This window comes from Coregonus clupeaformis, chromosome 14 (genome assembly GCF_020615455.1).
Source record: "Coregonus clupeaformis isolate EN_2021a chromosome 14, ASM2061545v1, whole genome shotgun sequence".
NCBI lineage: Eukaryota > Metazoa > Chordata > Actinopteri > Salmoniformes > Salmonidae > Coregonus > Coregonus clupeaformis.
In genome coordinates, this window is record NC_059205.1 from 32,458,743 (window position 1) to 32,478,317 (window position 19,575).

Below are 19,575 nucleotides of genomic sequence, written 5' to 3' on the forward strand. Positions count from 1 at the left end.
TTGATTATGGAAAATATATTTCATAGCACTATACTTGCTTGTTTTGTCACATAAACTGAAATTAGGCTAAATATTAGAATTTTTGCGGGAAATGGCGGAGCAATTTCTGCATAGTGCATCTTTAAGAGTACAGATTATTGTATGGGACAATATACAAACATTTTTGAGAAAGATAATTTGATTGAGTAAATGTACTTATTCATTTTAATAAGGGGTCCCCAGAAATTCTGGTAGAAAAAAAGAGGGTTCCTGCTGAAAAAGGTTGAATACCACTGCTGTAGGGGTCAACAGTCAAAGCTACAGTATACCAAATATGTCTGTCACACAAATGCACTCGCACGCGCACACACGCACACACAGAGAAAGTATACATCTCTTTCCATCTGACCTCATTTTAGAGAGCCAAAGAGCACCACTCACAAAGGTAAGGTTCATGCCTTCCACAAAACACTGTAACAGCCATCTGAAGGGAGCACTGACAACCAGTACATCTGAACTTAAAACACACTGTGTGACTGTGTGTGTGAGATAGAGAGGCAAAGGAGGGCTTCAGTAAGTGAAAATGTTTGAGAAAAGATGACAGTATGCTAGAGTTTGACAGAGAATGAATGAGGAGAAATAGAGGGGAGTGTGTATAAGGACGGGAGAGGTGTGTGTGTCTGTATGTGTGTGTGTGTGAGAGAGTGTGTGTGTCTGTGTGTGACAGGGAGATAACAGATGTGACTGTTGTTAAGCTGTGCCTGAGTGATGAGCAAACGAAACAAACTAATCTAATGAGAGAGCTGCTGGACTGACGAGCAGGCAGGCAACACACACAACACACACACACACCGTCGCGCACACACACACAGATATCGTTGCAAGCACACGCATGCACCCACGCACACAAACATGCACGCAAACACGCATGCAAGCATGCACACACACACACACACACACACACACACACACACACACAAACACACACACGGCTCTCACCCAAACATTCACTTCGCAGCCTGCCATACTAATCCTTCATTTGCTTGTACTGGATTCTATTCATTCTGTGTTTGTGTGCACAGTGTGAAATAGAAGTGTCAACCAGCTTCTCTGGTTAGCAGTAATTTCCTGTTGGGATGGTTGATTGAAATCCTGGCTTCACCTTGAGTTAAGTAGTCTGACAGATGTAGTTCCAATCGCTCAAAGCAGAGCCATGTATAGCTTAGAGATACATCCGTACATGATACATACTCCTTTGGAATGGTCACCTGCTGCTCTGACAAACCTCCAAGAGGGTGGCATTGTTGGGATTTTCGACCGTCCCATAGGGCTCTGGTCAAATGTGGTGCACTATTTAGGGAATAGGGTGCCATTTAGGACTCACCTGTACAGCATCACATCACTGGGTGCTTCATAACAGTGAGAGACAACAGGGCTTAGCCTAGCTGCTGTTTCTAACAACAACAGAAACCTCCACTTTATTAAAGATGAACTCACATGGCAGCCAGCAGCATGACTCAGCTCAGGTTAATCTAATCAAAGAGACCAATCAAATTAGCCACACAATGCTAAACAGGCCAATTCAATATACCTACAGTACGTCTTGTCATACTCAGCCCTTACTGTACTCACCCCTGATTCAATTATGGGGTAATTCCTATCATAAAGTAATTGGATGCTATGGTGCTATAGCCTTGCAGGACTGGGCTAGCCTCACAGCAGAGACTACATGAGCCTACTGTATGTGACCCTGGGAGAACAGGGATCCAAATGTTTCAGCAGTTTCAGTTCAGAGTACAGAATAGAATTGCACATGCTGGTTTCTTCAAGCCATACATGAAAAATCGTTATTATGTTGACCCGGGATCAACACGTTCATCAGCCAGTCAGACAATAGAGTGCCTTTGGAACTGTGTCCTCAGATAATTGTACTGTTGTCCTCTCAGAATGTTGTGTCTGTTGGAGTTTGTGTGTGTGCGTCTATGAGTGTGTGATATCTGACACCATATTGTGATCTGTGGTGTCTGGCGCAGACAGATTTGTGGTCATATACAGTGGAATATAGATTAGCAGAATGCTTCAGGCCTATTCCAAGAATCATGTAGGTGCTGGTGGGGTATAGTGCAGCTGTCAGTAGTGCTGGTCCCCATTCTCCTGGCCCCTTTCCACTAAGGCCACCTCCCAATACTGGCAAAAGGAGGACTGAGACATGCAAAGTCATAACCCTCCCAGAATGCTCCCCTCCACGGGCCGACAGGCTCATTAGAACAGGTTCTGGTTACCTCAGGGCTCATCTGGGCCAAATGGCTTGGTGACCTTGTTTCCACATAACAGCTCTACTTGGCCTCCTGCTGGCCTCACACCACATGGAAACACTCTGTTTCTGTCTTGCTCTGTTTCCCTTTCTCTCTCTCTTTTCATCTCTTTCTACCTCCCTCCATCATTCTCTCCCCACCTCTCTCTCTATTTGTCTCTTCTCTCTCTCGCTCTATCTCTCCCTTCCTCCTTCTCCCTCTCTCTCTCCCTCCCTCATGGCACACCCATATTACAATAGACATAATCAGGGAAAGCATTTAGCCTACCTGATGTGATTGGGGTCACTGTTTTAGAAGAGTGAGGGTAAAGTAACCTGCTCCAACTCATTCGTTACAGATCATAGTAAAACATGTTTTAGGGCAAGTCAAAACACAAGATAGTAGACATTTCCAAAATACATCAATAGCCTGCAAAGTATTTATTTCCAAAACTATGCAAAGGACTACAAGCTGGTGTGCAATATTGTGTGTTAACCAACAACACAGTAAAGCCAATCTTAACACCATCGGGACTGATGCTGCAGTTTAGTCACAGCAGAATTCACAGTGTGGGTGTGACTGGAAAAACAAATGCAATTCGCCTGGATGAGGGATGGATGATGATCAAATCAGAAATGTAGCAATCTGGTTTGGTTTAACAAAGTAGAGCAGATTAAGACAAAACAAGCACCTAAAAGAAAACAATCAAATAATTTACCTTAAGTTATTCGAAGTCTTTCCACGTACGCAACTGACGGGCAAACTTGCCTATCTAGCAGTTTCAGCACCACAGCACAGTGGCCAGCCAGCTCCGGCTGCGTGAAAGAAGCACCGCAAGACTACTGAACTGATGCATTGACTATTTATCAACTAAAACCGTGCAAAAGGCTCCGACACTATCTATTTATGAACATATTCATCATGGCAATCATCCAATCCCACATACATTATTTTGCATGATAACGAAATAAGAATAACTAGGGTATTTGATTGGAAGGCTACATTTGGCTGCATTTGGTTCAGGCTGTATACTATTACAATGCAAAACATATGAATGTCTCGTGGGATAACAACTGACTCAGCCCGAAATATGCTAAGTCACCATGGTAACAAGGAATGCAATACACCTAGGCGCGCAGAGGGGAGCAATTTGTGCACGTTTCCCACAAGCCATAAACAAAATCTAATCATCATCCAATACATTAATATTATCTTACACTGTATGTAATAATGTGGATGTAGCTAACATACATCGGTGCTTTAACAGTCAACACCAATCTGTTCTCTGTCAGGGATCTATCCGGTGTGGCCTAATCCTGAACACCTTGCTGGTGACTACGATCACGTTGGGGCTCAGATTGCCATTCGAATGCTTCTCTATTATGTAACTGAATTGAATTAATACCTAATGCCGTTCTCTCACGAAATCAAATCTCACACGTTGAACAATAACCATAAATCTTGTTCTTCTTCTTACATAACCTAATCGCAAATGATCAATTCGCTGATCAGACAATTCGATTGATATTATAAACTTGTCCAAAATGCTACCAAAATTGCAAATGACGAAAAACCAAAGTTCCACATTACAGGCTACATGCACTAGAGCCCACTGGCAATAGTGCAGATCGAGCACAGTCTCAGTAAAAAAAATACTATCAAATATAATGATGTGTTACAAAACCGTTAGTTTACAATAGGCTAGTAAGGTTAGGTGCAGTTGCTTTATCGGCTACGCTCTGAAAACCAATGGCCAAACGTGAGAAGCAACCTACCTGTGTGCAGGTTGAAGGAAACTCTGGCTTCGGCGAGGTAAGGGGTATCGCTCTTGGACCGGACTCTCCTGATCGGCCGGCGGTCTACATGGTCCTCCGGAGAAGCCGCCATCAATTTGAGCAGCGTCCAGTGACGACTTGCGTGTTGGGACAGACACAGAGCCACGGCCGCTCACGAGGAGGTACTGATGGGGAGGGAAAAAATTGAATGGGGAGAGACGGGAGAGGGAGATGTGACTTTTGAAGCGAGGTGGAGCCGCTACTACAAAGCTCCTTAACCCAACAGCAGACAGATGGGAATGAGAATGGAATAGAGGCAAAAAATAATTTATAATCAAGTAAATGGCCTACATTTTCAAAATAGCCTATCCAATGCCGACTTGTGGAGTTAAATTATAAATATAGGCTCCTGTATGGATGTATCAGCAAGTGGATAGAAAGAAAGAAAGAAAGAAAGAAAGAAAGAAAGAAAGAAAGAAAGAAAGAAAGAAAGAAAGAAAGAAAGAAAGAACACAAATCTTGTCTGAGGTCGAGAGAGATAAAAAAAAAGAAAAAAATTACACCACCAGAGGGCACTATAAACTAAAGTAGCCTACAACTTTCCCCTCAGTAGTGGATTTTGGAGCGGAATCTTCAATGCTTTGCGACAGCAAGGGAGTCTTTACGGGTTTTCAAATTAAATACAGTAAGAAAAGTAAACAAACTTTGCCTCGCCATCTGGTAACTGCTGGGTATGTATGAACTCGAGTTATTCTGAACAAGGCAATTCAATGTAGTGATCGTTGTACAACTTATTTGCCTGCATGTAACATTTTTATCCTGACATTTGGAATTTAGCTACTTTTAGAATTCAAGATGGCTCTTCTTTATGTCCCTGTTTTCAAAGTTTTAGAAATGTAGGCTGTCGTTGAGGAAATTATATATTTATTTATTCAATACTCCGTTCAACATTTTTATAGAAATATTTGATTTACGAGCCACAGCTGATTTGAATGAGTTTGCTCAATGACAATCAACTTGTAAAACTTATTGTGTAGACTGTGCTGGTTGGGACACGTTGTAGCCTAAACACCATTCAGAATGCAAAAGCCTATGCCCACGCAAAACGTGTTGTTCAAATGCAAGCCTGTCATGCACAACAAGTAAATATTTATATAGCAGCCAGTTGACATTGATCAGGCACTGGTGACAATTCTCATTCCCACATTCAAACAACTAAATGACAGGATGAGGGTACATGTATAAATGACCGTGGCCTTAAGAGTTTATGAATGCAAATGTGTAATTATATAGTTTGTCCATCTGACTTCCAAGGAAGTCAGAAAATAATTATCCTAACTTTCTGTCTTCTCTTACAGAGCTGTAGTGACAATGATTCTTCGACATCTAGTTTCAATTGGACTTGGTCCTCGCGTGACTTCTCCAGTGACACGTGGGCCTTTGGTAGAGATGACCAGGTCTGCCAGTTCAGGTAAGGTCCTACCACATGCATGATCTGAATTCAGAAGTTCCTCCTTTCCTACTGGCATGTAGTGCTCTCCATACATTGGCTTGACATTCTAGTGTTAAATAGTAGGCCTAGGCTGCTGCTGCTGAGTGAACAGTCTTAAGCCCGTGGATAAATTCCCCCCCCCAAAAAATAAATAAATAAATACATTTGGTTGGGCATCAGCAGTTTTTCTATTGTTATGTCAGTCACTGACAGTCACTCAATTAGCCCATGTCAGCTAAACATTTTTAGATTGCTAATTTAGTCTAGCCAGCTGTCTAAACTTGTAGTAATCATGGTCGAATTACCAACCAGGGGGCCCCAATTGATTTTGTTAGTCACTCTCACTCAGCTATCATATTCAAAACTGCAAACATTTCTCTCTGCTCCATGGCAAAATGAGTAAAATTGCATGAAATGTGTTATAAAATTGCTAAATCTTCTCTCCGCTCCATGGCAAAATGTATAGAATTGCTGGAAATTAACTCTAAAACATTTTTTATTTATTTCCGCTGTCAAGAGTGGGGCCGAGAAAATGTTTTGTTCCCAAGGTGGGCGGGGCGGGCCCCCCCAACAACATTTTACTTGGGGCCCCCAAAAGGCTAGGGCTGGCTCTGACTGCATGTGTGGGTTTGCAGACCCGCGAGCCACTGCGGCCCCTCATGATGATTTCAGGTTTTTGTGGCACCCCACCCCGTCAATGTTTCCCATCCCTGCTCTAATGGCTCTTGTTAATGTATTAATTTTTCTCTTCTGTAGATATGTCAGAATTCCGAAATATCTTCTCTAAAGCCAGGCACATAGCCATCATTACTGGGGCAGGTGTGAGTGCAGAGAGTGGGGTGCCTACCTTTAGGGGTGCTGCGGGCTACTGGAGGAAATGGCAGTCTCAGGTAATGTAAAACAGACATATATAGACCTACAGGCTTTAATTTCACAATCTTGTCATGCTCATGTACACACAGACATTTACATAATTGTTGACTTCGGCGATGTCATTTACAAATTAGCCTCCAACACTCTACTCAGCAAATTGGATGTAGTCTATCACAGTGCCATCCGTTTTGTCACCAAAGCCTCATATACTACCCACCATTGTGACCTGTATGCTCTTGTTGGCTGGCCCTCACTACATATTCATCGCCAAACCCACTGGCTCCAGGTCATCTATAAATCATTGCTAGGCAAATCCCCGTCTTACCTTAGCTCACTGGTCACCATAGCAACACCCACCCATAGTCTGCGCTCCAGCAGGTATATCTCACTGGTCATCCCCAAAGCCAACACCTCCTTTGGCCGCCATTCCTTCCAGTTCTCTGCTGCCAATGACTGGAACGAACTGCAAAAATCTCTGAAGCTAGAGACTCTTATATCCCTCACTAACTTTAAACGTCAGTTGTCAGAGCAGCTTACCGATCACTGCACCTGTACACAGCCATTCTGAAATTATCCCACCCAACTACCTCATCCCCATATTGTTATTTATTTTTGCTAATTTGCACCCCAGTATCTCTATTTGCACATCATCTTTTGCACATCTATCATTCCAGTGTTAATACGAAATTGTAACTATTTTGCACTATGGCCTATTTATTTCCTTACCTCCATAACTTACTACATTCGCACACACTGTATATATATTTTCTGTTGTATTTTTGACTTTATGTTTTGTTTACCCCATATGTAACTCTGTGTTGTTGTTTTTATCGCACTGCTTTGCTTTATCTTGGCCAGGTCGCAGTTGTAAATGAGAACTTGTTCTCAACTGGCTTACCTGGTTAAATAAAGGTTAAATAAAAAAAAATAAAAAAAATAATGCTATAAACACTCCCCTCCATATGTATTTGGACAGTGAAGCTACAATTTTACATTTGACTCTATACTCCAGCATTTTGGATATGACATCAAATATTTCATATGAGCCGTCAGTACAGAATGTTACCTTTTATTCTGTTTTACCGTTTAGAAATGAAAGCACTTTATATATGTAGTCCCCCCATTTGAAGAAGTCATAAGTAATTGGACAAATTCACTTATAGGGTATTAAAGTAGTCAAACATTTTGTGTTTGGTCCCATATTCCTAGCATTCAATGACTACATCAAGTTTGTGACTACAAACTCGTTGGATGCATTTGCAGTTTGTTTGGTTGTGTTTTTGATTATGTTTTGCCCAATTGGAACTGAATGGGAAATGATGACTAGAGTCATTTTCTTTCTAAGTGAATAAATAAGATGTTTCTGAACAATTAAGAAAAATCATGAATGAATAATGATACAAGAAAGTTACAAAGGCTACAACAAAACATGCTTACCTCTCACGATGACCAATAGCAGAGTAATTGAGCTTTTTATGGGAGGTATGATATTTGTCCGTCTCACTCATCATCATTCACAATTCATTTAATTCATGACCGTGACCACACTCTTCGAGGGTGTCTCAGGGGGAGTTGGGATATGCAAAAAACACATTTCCAATTCACACATGCATGTACAATTTTTACCATAACACATGGGCTTGAGTGTATTATTGCTTTTATGCAATGGGTTACCAGCATTAAAAAGCAAGATTATTTCCCGAACCGTACATTTTTCCACAAAACGTGGTGTTACATTCACTAACACTGGTTGTCAATTGCAATTTTAGGCGTTCTCTGATCGTTAGTTCTATTCGTATTGACTGCCATGTAAAGCAAAACTACCCAAGTGTTGGTTTATAGTTCTAGAACTTTGTAGGTTGCTATGGCAAAAAAAAAAAGCTGCATTTCATTTCATTTGACCTGTTTTCTATTGACATTTCTTTGTATATATCCATAAAAATTATGCCAGCTGATTCATGATTTCGAGTGGCTGAGAAAAGCTATCTGTCTTGTCTCGACTCCCGACACATTCATTACTATGGGACAGCTAGAGATCGAATTTCAATATTGAAACAATGTTGCAAATGTCGAAGAGAAAGATGGCAAGGTTTATACAAATCTCCGCTGTTGAAAATCAAATGCTAGTCTAAAATAAATGGGAGATAATGTCTCGACGCTTTTAATAATGAAGCTCAAGATTATAAATTGCCTGGCTGGGCTGATGAGACAGTGGATTGCGCAGTGAGATGGAACAGAGTAAATTGGCATTTCAACGTCATAGTTTTAACCGGTGGTAACTTCTGGAATAGACACCGGCTGTAATGCGGTTTTAACCAATCAGCATCCAGGATTAGACCCACCCGTTGTATAATGTCTAGTATATCATGGGCAGGATAGACTCTATGGGAATTCCAAACTACCCGTTGTATAAACACTTGTACATGTGTGAAATAGGACAAATATAAGCGCCCACCAAATTATTATTATTGTCACTTACAATAGAAAAGACTCCAAAATTACACAATGCATTATTCACCATTGACTTTCTAATGGACAAAACATAATCCCAAACAGAACCAAAGCTGTAAATGCATCCAACAAGTTTGTAGTCACAAGCTTTATGTTGTCATTGTGACATTCTGTACTGTCGCCTTATATGAAACATTTGATCTCAAATCCAAAATGCTGGAGTATAGAGCCACATTTAAAATGTTAGCTACACTGTCCAAGTACATAAGGAGGGGAGTGTCCTCCCGTATCAATGGATTTGTCATGACAACAACAATGAGGAGGGGGGAGGGTTACTTGTGTAACCACGGTTACTGTGTGCGGTTCCCAGGGAGAGCTAAGGAGCTGCAGCCAGTATCAGTTAATCTAAGTAGGACAGTCTCATTAGAGATTCACTTTGAGAGAGAGAGAATCAAAACAAACCTTCAAGTTGTGTTTGTTCCATCCTGTGCCCCCAAGTGTTTATTTATGGGAGCTTGTTCACACTGTTAAATATGTGAAAATGTCATGTTTATTTTGTTCCTTTTTTCCCTGAGATCTCTAAATCTACAACTCAACGTGCCTTGCTGTTCTCTGCTCTAACTTTGACCCAGTCCTCCCACCTGCTCTTTACCTAGTCACATATTCTCATCCAGCCTGCCCCTAACACTGTAGACTTATCCCATCCATCTCCACCCTGACCCCTTAGACTCTACCTCCTTGCCCTGTGAACTTTGACCCCTAACCCTCCCCACCCATGTCCTTGTCCATCTCTGTCCACAGGACATAGCCACCCCTGAGGCCTTCTTTCGGAACCCTTCCCTGGTGTGGGAGTTCTACCACTACCGACGTGAAGTGATGCTGAGTAAGGGGCCCAATGCAGCCCACCTGGCCATTGCAGAGTGTGAGGCCCGGCTGAGGAAGCAGGGCCGCTCTGTCGTAGTCATCACCCAGGTCATAGACGATTTGCACCGCCAGGCCGGATCCAGACATGTCCTCAAGATCCACGGTGAGAGGGCTGGGGCTGGGAGAGGGCTAGGTGGGCCCTTGAGAGGGCTGGGAAGGGCTGGGCAGCAGGGATTGGTTCAGACAAGGCCACAGGCAAAATGTTTTAGAAAGAAGGCACTGTTTCAAGAGAGGCTCCATTGTTAATAAGTAAGCTCAGAAGATGTACTCAAATAATTAGCCCTTGCTCTAGTGGTGGTTGTCAAAAGTTGAACATAAGATAACTTGGACAAATGTTGTCATTATCAGCATGTTTTTGAGAGACTTCTCCAAAGTGTCTGGATGGTGCTCAGTTCTGTTTTCCTCCCCTGTAAATCATCAGTAAGTCTGTTTGAGACGCGCTGTGTGAGCTGTGGACATGTGGCTGTGAACCAGAGCAGTCCAATATGTGCTGCCCTAGAGGGGAAAGGGTAAGCAGCACTACAGCCCCTCAGTAAAGTACAATCACCTGCTCAGGCGAATGTTCTACATTGAATGTATAACTTGACTTTTAGAAAAATTGTTGTATTCATTTGTTCCACAGTTCTCCTGACCCAGATACCAGTGATGCCAAGATTCCCCCAGAGGAGCTGCCAAGGTAGGTGGGGATTAGTTTGGTTCTGTCTATCTTTTGACATCTTTTTTGTACAAAAGTCTACCACAGAAAATCCAAGCCACAGTGATAAAATATTTTCCACATGGTGGCAGTAGAGTATTATTTGCTTTTAACTTGACCTCTTCTCAATCCTAAGTAACCATACACCTGTTATGTGTGATGTTTGCCTGCATGTGACTGATGATGTCATCCCTTGGTGGTTTTATGTGCAGGTGTGAGAAGAGTGACTGTCATGGTCTGCTCAGGCCCAATGTGACCTGGTTCGGGGAAACTCTAGACTCACACGTCTTGACCAAGGTGGAGACGGTGCTGGACACCTGTGATCTGTGTCTGGTGGTGAGTTGGCCTCATAGTTGCTGGATATCTTGTTGTTGCTATGTATCTCAATCTTTATCTTTAGAAAATGTCTTCTTTATATACACACTTTAGTATGTAATGAGATTTTGTAATACACTGTAGAGACAGAGCCTGATATAAATCACCACACACCTGAAACTGATGTTCAGACCAATGTATAGTATACATATATTTCTCCTAAATGGCTTTGCTGGTGCCTATGCCCTCTATCTGCCCCCAGGTTGGCACCTCCTCCATAGTGTACCCGGCAGCCATGTTTGCCCCCCAGGTGGCGTCCAGGGGCGTGCCAGTAGCAGAGTTCAACATTGACACCACCTCTGAGACCACACGCTTCACGTAAGTCACATCCTACCACTATTAGAAAATTACATGTTTTTGTTGTAATAAAAGTTTATTTTGGGATTTTCAATTACTTTTTTTGATGTAAAAAACACAAATACAAATCAATTTTGTGAAGTCAAATAGTCATTTTTTAAAAAGTCAAACGGGATATGTTTAATCAAATAGGGATTCTTCATCTAAACAGAGCCTGATAAAATGTGTTTTATTCATGATTCTACTGCATCACACAGTTTGTAAGGTTTGAAATCAGTCAGCGTTATTAGCTCTTTGGTCTTAGATCTGATATGATCAGATGTGTGTCAGTTATTTGCACAACAGGGAAATTAAGAACCAAACATCTTGAAGTCCTTTGTAACACTTCCTTAGGGAGACACTGGTGAGCATTTCTCAGATTTCTCCTTTTATCCTTGCTTTGTCGGGTATTTGGTGTGTGTGTGTGTGTGTGGTGCTGATGTACAGGTACCATTTCCAGGGCCCGTGTGGGGCCACGCTACCCCTGGCGTTGGCGCGTCACGAGTCTGAAGACATCTGAGAGTCAAGGGGCGGGGTCTGATGGGGTACGACCTCTGGGGCTCCTCCCATATCCACTCCGGGCTGTTCGATTCCACAGTGATTATTCCCTTATCCAAAAACCGTGCCTTAAGACACTTTCAAACAGGAATTCTTGGTGGAGGGAGTTCTGCTGTCTGCAACAGAAGACTGAATAGTAGAGAGGGGTAGTCTTACTGGATACTTGATACTTGTTAGGTTAACTAAACTGGAACTGAGATGTTATGTGTTATTGTCTCTTCTTGAAAGGCAGAAAAGTGCATATTCAGCTGAAATAAGGAGAGGTATTTCTTGATAAAGAATGGGCAAATGTTTTTTCTTCTCCACAGAGGTTTGAGGGTATCATTTCTTTATATATCATAATAGAATAATAATACATGCCATTTAGCAGACGCGTTTATCCAAAGCGACTTACAGTCATCTGTGCATACATTTCTCTCTCTCACTGTTAATTCAGTATATTTCAGATGTACAGGCTTTGCTGGTTGCTCTGTGTGTGTGGCATTAATGAGGTCAGTGCACATGCTGTACATGCTACACATACACACACACACACATTATATAACATGCTGATGTAGCTCATGAGATCAGATCATATTATTTTTTATAGCATACCGTAATATAATCATATACCTGAATGCTTTTCTTACTCTCTATGGAGGACATTTTGACACCATTTCCCTTGTGAACTGTATTAACTACAACCCAGTACAATACCTAATCCATGTGCCTGGCCAGCTGTTTACAGAACCTTGGCCAAATACACACAACCATGACCAAATACATGCTTTGAACCTCAAGTACATAGCAAGGTCACAGAGAGAGAGTCAGTTCACTGAACTGGCTATTGCTGAGCCTGCCCTATTGTATTCCCGTCCCTATACCCTATTTACCATATCAATATCTATCAGTAGTTATACTGTGGTTATATGGCATGAGAATGTGTTAAAGTGATACTTCAGGATGAAGCCCTTTATCTACTTCCCCAGAGTAAGATGAACTCGTGGATACAAATGTTATGTCTCTGCATACAGTTTGAAGGAAGTTACTAACTATCGTTAGTGCAATTGCTATCTAGCGTTAGCACAATGACTGGAAATCTATGGTAACTGCTTGCATGCTAGTAGATACCATACACTTCCAGTCATTGCGCTAACACTAGTTAGCATTCGCGCACGAAACTACCTCTAACTTCCTTCATACTGCATGCAGAGACATACAAATGGTATCCATGAGTTCATCTGATTCCGGGGAAGTTGATAAAATCATTGCCAAAATCCCAAAGTATCCCTTTAACATTTATAATGTGTATTACTCATTGAATAGATTGTTTTGCCTAATCACGCACAATAACTCTGTTGTTGGAAATGTTGTATGCCGAACCAAGTATGTACTTGATTGTATTTGTACTTTTTTACAACTACTGCTAGCTACTTTAGGTGTTTTTGCTTTAATGCAACGTGATGAGATCTTATGCAATGCTTCAAAATATAATACTGTCAACAACATTATGAATTCATTTGCATTACTTTTGTAATTTTATCTCTCTCACAATTGTATCATTACTGCAGTTTTCTCAGTGCACTGTCTTCATAATAGGCTATAAGTCATTGGGGGAGTTTGAGTTCCCAAAGCTAACAGTAGATGCCAGTATGTAGACTGTAGATTCAATAAAAAACTACTCTGAGCAGACAGAGTAGCCAGGAGAGTCTGCAGTCAGTCAGTCAGGCTATCTCTTACTTAGTATGCATGGGTGAGAGGAAATATAGATTTGTGTTCTTCTGGGACAATGTTTTGCTTTGCTCAAGGTGAAGTTAACACTAGCAGTATTTCGGTAGATAGCAAAACCAGGGAGCTCATTTGGACCATCATAATGTTGTAAAATAAAAGCTAATGTAGGTGTGAACTACTTGCCACATTGACTGCAGAATCATCGTCCTTGAATGACCCTGTTTAAGCTATTTTAGTTATTTATCTGGTCCTCTATGTATTCTCAAATTACTCTCCATTTGTATTGATCTATTGAGTGAGTGAGAAACCTAGTGAAACCAGAGAGAGCATGAGGTGGAGGCATGACTATGGGGAGAGGATTTGGCTGCTAAGGTCCAAGCAGGACATACCTCTCTTACAACACAAGGTCAAAGGTAAAACATCATACAGAGGACAGGACCTCACTTAGAATGTATTATAGAAAACATCCACAAAGATGGGAAAAGAGAGACCACGGTAAACATCCCAAAATAATGCAGGCATGTTTACTCAGAGGTGGGTCTGCCTGGCTCCTTAATGTTGATTGGTTGTTGATGGCTGAGGTTAGTACATATTGTGTGAGACAGTCTCCATCTGTTTCAAGGTCTGAATCTGTTCTTATAGGCCTGGTTGACAAGAGGAGAGGGGAATGAGAGACTGACAGGGAGGTTACCTGAGCACTGTGTGTATGTGTGTGTGTGTGCTTGCATGTGTGTGTGTCCCAGTTTGTGTGTCCCAGTGTTTGTCTATGTACCCCAGTGTGAATGTCCAGACTTAATGACATGAGTCCCCAGTGTTAATGAGAGGGGAGAGGTTATTATGAATCAATAAGAGAGCTGAAGTTCCACGCTAATTCGTGTAAAACACACAGTTATGATGGCAGAAACTGACATACTGTGTGTATTAGGATGTCATGGAGATGTCAGTGAGGATTGGGAGGTTATTACTATGTCTGTGCGTAAGGCATTTCTAATTCATTCGTGAGATTTTGAAATAGCTAAATCTGACAGATTTACAGAAATGTTGATTATTTAGCATTGTCCCTGTGAAATAAACTTAATCAATAATAATGTCGTTGTAGGCCTACTGGTCCGTAGTCCCTACACGTCAATCTGTTCATCCGAACAGGCAGGCTGTAACCTCGAACAGACTGTGTGAGTGTGTGCGCGAGTGTGTGAGCGAGGAGTCATGCAGGGCCAGCTCATATCATGCCCACCATGCACCCAGCGCTCTCATCAAATTAGCGTTTGACACACACACACACACAGGCAACCAAGGGAAGCAAACACACAATAAACACATACATCAGAACCCTGTTTAGAATCATCTTGTCCAAAAATACCCCATCCCATTTCCCATTCATTAAGGAATAATTCCCTTTTCTTCATGGCTTCTCTCTGCTTCATTTCTTTACCCACAATTAAAGGCCAAATTACATCCTCCTTCTGGCAGCCATATTGAATCTCCTACTATAATGTTAATTATCATTGATGATTATCATCATAACCTTTCTCCTACTCTCCTTATCTTTTTCCTTAGATGTTTTCTTATCCTCTGCCTTCTATAAACAGTGTGTCTAATGTCAGGAGTGAGGTGAAATTTGTTTTTCACATCATAAAAATAACCCATGAAATAGACTAGAGGATTAGATTCTTCTTGCGTTGATAGATATAGGATGATATAGTCATTTTAAGCCTCAATTGAGCAGGCCTGCTGGAGTGTGAGTGGTGATATTGGCAGTGACTGGAGGTCATACAAGAATGCAGGAGAGTGGGATAAGGGAGGGATGAGCAAGGGATGAGATGGTAGATGTGTAAAGGTCCCTGTCTGACCCAGCAGCCTGCAGGTTAATAGAGCCATCATCATTGGTATCAGTTCTGCAAATATCCCTGCGTCTCTTTGAACGATAAAGTAGATTGACCAGGAGACCGGCTGAAGTGTGTGTGTTGTGTGTGAGAGTTAGAAAAAAAAAGTGAGACAAACTGAGCATGTTGAATCTGGTGAAGTGACTTGATGATGTATCTATTTGGAGTGTTTGCGTTTTGAAATGGTTGAAGGTGGCATTTGGGGTCGGTGGAGTGTGTGTGAGAGTGTGTGAGAGTGTGTACTTCAGAGTGTATGTCTTTGCCAGGGATTGGTAAGGAGGGGGGAACACTCATGTTTCTCTTTATGCAGACTGACAGGACTGTCAGAGCTATCCAGGTCAGCAAAAATACCCCATGATTATAACCTATTCAAAGACCATGGTAGCTTAGTAAAAATAGATATGATTTGGATCACCTACAAGACAAACTGTGACTGTGTAAAAAAGAGTATTTCAACATTACTGTGAAGAGAGAGATCTGGTGCATGAAGTGAGGTGTCTTGTCCCTGCCTGCCCAGATGCTTGTCCCTGTATTGGGCTGATGCTAGGGGTTCTGGGTAGTGAGGCTGATTGGGAGGGAGTTGTTTTTAAGACTGAGAATGGGGCTCAGGTGCAGGCTAATCGCATCTAAAGCTAGGCTAATTAGGATCAAGGCTAGCGGCCACGGTCACCTGATTATTGATCATGGCCACAGGCCCTGGCCTGCCTCAGAGCCCAGTCTGAACACTCACAGAATAAGATCAGGACACACACATGAAAGGAACCAATATGTAAAGTACCAGTCAAAAGTTTGGACACACCTGCTCATTCCAGGGCTTTTCTTTATTTTTACTATTTTCTACATTGTTAAACAAATCAAAATATATTTTATATTTGAGATTCTTCAAATGGCCTTGATGACAGATTTGCACACTCTTGGCATTCTCTCAACCAGCTTCGTGAGATAGTCACCTGGAATGCATTTCAATTAACAGGTGTGCCTTGTTAAAAGTTAATGTGTGGAATTTATTTCCTTATTAATGTGTTTGAGCCAATCAGTTGTGTTGTGACAAGGTAGGGGGGGGGGGGTATACAGAAGATAGCCCTATTTGGTAAAAGACCAAGTCCATATTATGGCAAGAACAGCTCAAATAAGCAAAGAGAAAGGACAGTCCATCATTACTTTAAGACATGAAGGTAAGTCAATACGGAACATTTCAAGAACTTTGAAAGTTTCTTCAAGTGCAGTCGCAAAAACCATCAAGCGCTATGATGAAACTGGCTCTCATGAGGACCGCCACAGCAATGGAAGACCCAGAGTTACCTCTGCTGCAGAGGATACGTTCATTAGCGTTACCAATCTCAGAAATTGCAGCCCAAATAAATGCTTCATAGAGTTCACACATCTCAACATCAACTTTTCAGAGGGGACTGTGTGAATCAGGCCTTCATGGTCGAATTGCTGCAACCACTACTAAAGGACACCAATAAGAAAGAGAGACCTGCTTGGACCAAGAAACATGAGCAATGGACATTAGACCGATGGAAATGTGTCCTTTTGTCTGGAGTCCAAATTTGAGATTTTTGGTTCAAACCACCGTGTCATTGTGAGATGCAGTGTGGGTGAACGGATGATCTCTGCATGTGTAGTTCCCACCGTAAAGCATGGAGGAGGAGGTGTTATGGCACATGGGCACACACACATGGTGGCTGGCCTCTCCCAGATTACTTGGCGTATCACCAGCATTAAGAGGATTCCACAGTGGGAATAGGGCTCCTGGCTATTGATTCAACCTAAGCTAGAGTACACACACACACACAAATGTGTGTCTTGGAGCCTTTTATGTCTACTGGGTTTTGATCATTAGCACTTCATAGTGCTTGAAAAGTACTCATACAAGTCCTCATAACATTCTTAAAATGTCACATGCGCCGAATACAACGGTGTAGACTTAAGTTAAATGCTTGCTTACGAGCCCTTCCCAACGGTGCAGAGTTAAAACAATTATAATAAAAAGAAAAATAGCAACACAAGATAAATAAAATACAGAAGAATGGAGCTAGATACAAGGAGTTCCAGTACCAGGTCAATGTGCAGGGGTATGAGGAATTTGAGGTAGATACACTACATGACCAAAGTATGTGGACAGCTGCTCGTCGAACATCTCATTCCAAAATCATGGGCATTAATATGAAGTTGGTCCCCCCTTTGCTGCTTTAACAGCCTCCACTCTTCTGGGAAGGCTTTCCACTAGATGTTGGAACATTGCTGCGAGGACTTGCTTCCATTCAGTCTCAAGAGCATTAGTAAGGTCGGGCACTTATTGCATTGAGCCATTATTGCATTGAACTCCCTTCCATTTCTGTATGGACCTCGATTTGTGCATGGGGGGGGGCATTGTCATGCTAAAACAAGAAAGGGCCTTCCCCAAACTGTTGCCACAAAGTTGGAACCACAGAATTGTCTAGAATGTAATTGTATGCTGTAGCGTTAAAATTTCCCTTCACTGGAACTAAAGGGCCTGAACCATGATGTGTCCGTCGGACTGCCAGATGGTGAAGCATGATTCGTCACTCCAGAGAACGCGTTTCCACTGCTCCAGAGTCCAATGGCGGAGAGCTTTACACCACTCCAGCCAACACTTGGCATTGCGCATGGTGATCTTAGGCTTGTGTGCGGCTGCTCGGCCATGGAAACCCATTTCATGAAGCTCCCGACGAACAGTTATTGTGCTGACATTGCTTCCAGAGGCAGCTTGGTTTGGAACTCGGTAGTGAGTGTTGCAACCGAGGACAGACAATTTTTACACGCTACGCGCTTCAGCACTCGGCGGTCGTCGTTCTGTGAGCTTCTGTGGCCTACCACGTTGAGGCTGAGCCATTGTTGCTCCTAGATGTTTCCACTTCACAATAACAACACTTACAGTCTCTCCCGAGTCTCTCCCGAGTGGCGCAGTGGTCTAAGGCACTGCATCGCAGTGCTAGCTGTGCCATTAGAGATCCTGGTTTGAATCCAGGCTCTGTCATAGCCGGCCATGACCGGGAGACCCATGGGGCTGCGCACAATTGGCCCAGCATTGTCCAGGGTAGGGGAGGGAATGGCCGGCAGGGATGTAGCTCAGTTGGTAGAGCATGGCGTTTGCAACGCCAGGGTTGTGGGTTTGACTCCCATGGGGGGCCAGTATAAAAAAGAATGTATGCACTCACTAACTGTAAGTCGGTCTGGATAAGAGCGTCTGCTAAATAGCTTAAATGATAAATGTAAATGTTGACCAGGGCAGCTCTAGCAGGGCAGAAATTTTACGAACTGACTTGTTGGAAAAGTGGCATCCTGTGACGATGCCACGTTGAAAGTCACTGAGCTCTTCAGTAAGGCCATTCTACTGCCAATGTTTGTCTATGGAGAATGCATGGCTGTGTGCTCAAATTTTATACACCTGTCAGCAACGGGTGTGGCTGAAATATCAGAATCCACTAATTTGAAGGGGTGTCCACATACTTTTGTATATTTAGTGTATCTACATGAAGGCAGGGTAAAGTGATTAGGCATCAGGATATATAATAATAAGAGTAAGTTAAAGAACAGAGTAGCAGCAGCATATGATGAGTGTAAAAGTTTGTGTGATGTTGGTATGTGTTATGTGTGTGTGAGTATGTAGTGAATGTGTGTGTGGGTTTTGTGTGAGTGTCAGAATAGTGTGTGTGTGCGCGAGTGTGTATATAGTGTGCATAGAGTCAGTGCAAGATAGGGACAGTGCAGATTGTCCGGGTAACCATTAATTAACTTTTTAGCAGTCTTATGGCTATTTAGCAGTATTTTGGCTTGGGGGTAGAAGCTGTCTCGGAGCCTGTTGGTCCGTGAGCCGATGCTCTGGTACCGTTTGCCGGACGGTAGCAGAGTGAACAGTTTATGTCTTGGGTGGCTGGAGTCTTTGGCAATATTTCGGGCCTTCCTCTGACACTGCCTGATATAGAGGTCCTGGATGGCAGGGAGGGTGGTGCATTTGCCATACCAGCGGTGATGCAGCCAGTCAAGATGCTCTCGATGGTAGAGCTGTAGAACTTTTTGAGGATCCGAGGGCACATGCCAAATCTTTTCAGCCTCTTGAGGGGGAAGAGGCACTGTCGTGCCCTCTTCACGACTGTGCAGGTTAGTGTGGAACATGTTAAGTCCTTAAGGATGTGGATGCCAAGGAACTTGAAGCTCTCGACCCGCTCCACTACAGCCCCGTCGATGTGGATGGGGGCGTGCT

At 42.6% G+C, this 19,575-nt stretch overlaps 2 protein-coding genes across 3 annotated transcripts in view; one reads left to right on the forward strand and one right to left on the reverse strand.

Annotated features, from left to right (window-relative positions):
* The window catches only part of LOC121581008 (phosphatase and actin regulator 1), a 96,984-nt gene extending 92,574 nt beyond the window's left edge, over nt 1-4,410 (reverse strand). The window contains exon 1 of one of the 2 annotated variants that reach the window (XM_041896294.2): nt 4,049-4,410. In XM_041896294.2, coding sequence (XP_041752228.1) covers nt 4,049-4,160 — 112 coding nt within the window. In that variant the 5' untranslated portion in view covers nt 4,161-4,410. The remainder of the gene's footprint in view (nt 1-4,048) is intronic. The other variant, XM_045224801.1, reaches the window with a different exon arrangement.
* A 213-nt stretch (nt 4,411-4,623) lies between these two features.
* Nucleotides 4,624-12,880, forward strand: LOC121581007 (NAD-dependent protein deacylase sirtuin-5A, mitochondrial). The gene is made up of 9 exons (XM_041896290.2): nt 4,624-4,779; nt 5,407-5,519; nt 6,297-6,430; nt 9,666-9,891; nt 10,210-10,297; nt 10,411-10,464; nt 10,695-10,818; nt 11,060-11,175; nt 11,641-12,880. The coding sequence occupies exons 1-9, from the start codon at nt 4,685-4,687 to the stop codon at nt 11,711-11,713; spliced, it is 1,023 nt and encodes a 340-aa protein (XP_041752224.2). The 5' UTR covers nt 4,624-4,684; the 3' UTR covers nt 11,714-12,880.
* Nucleotides 12,881-19,575: the final 6,695 nt, after the last annotated feature.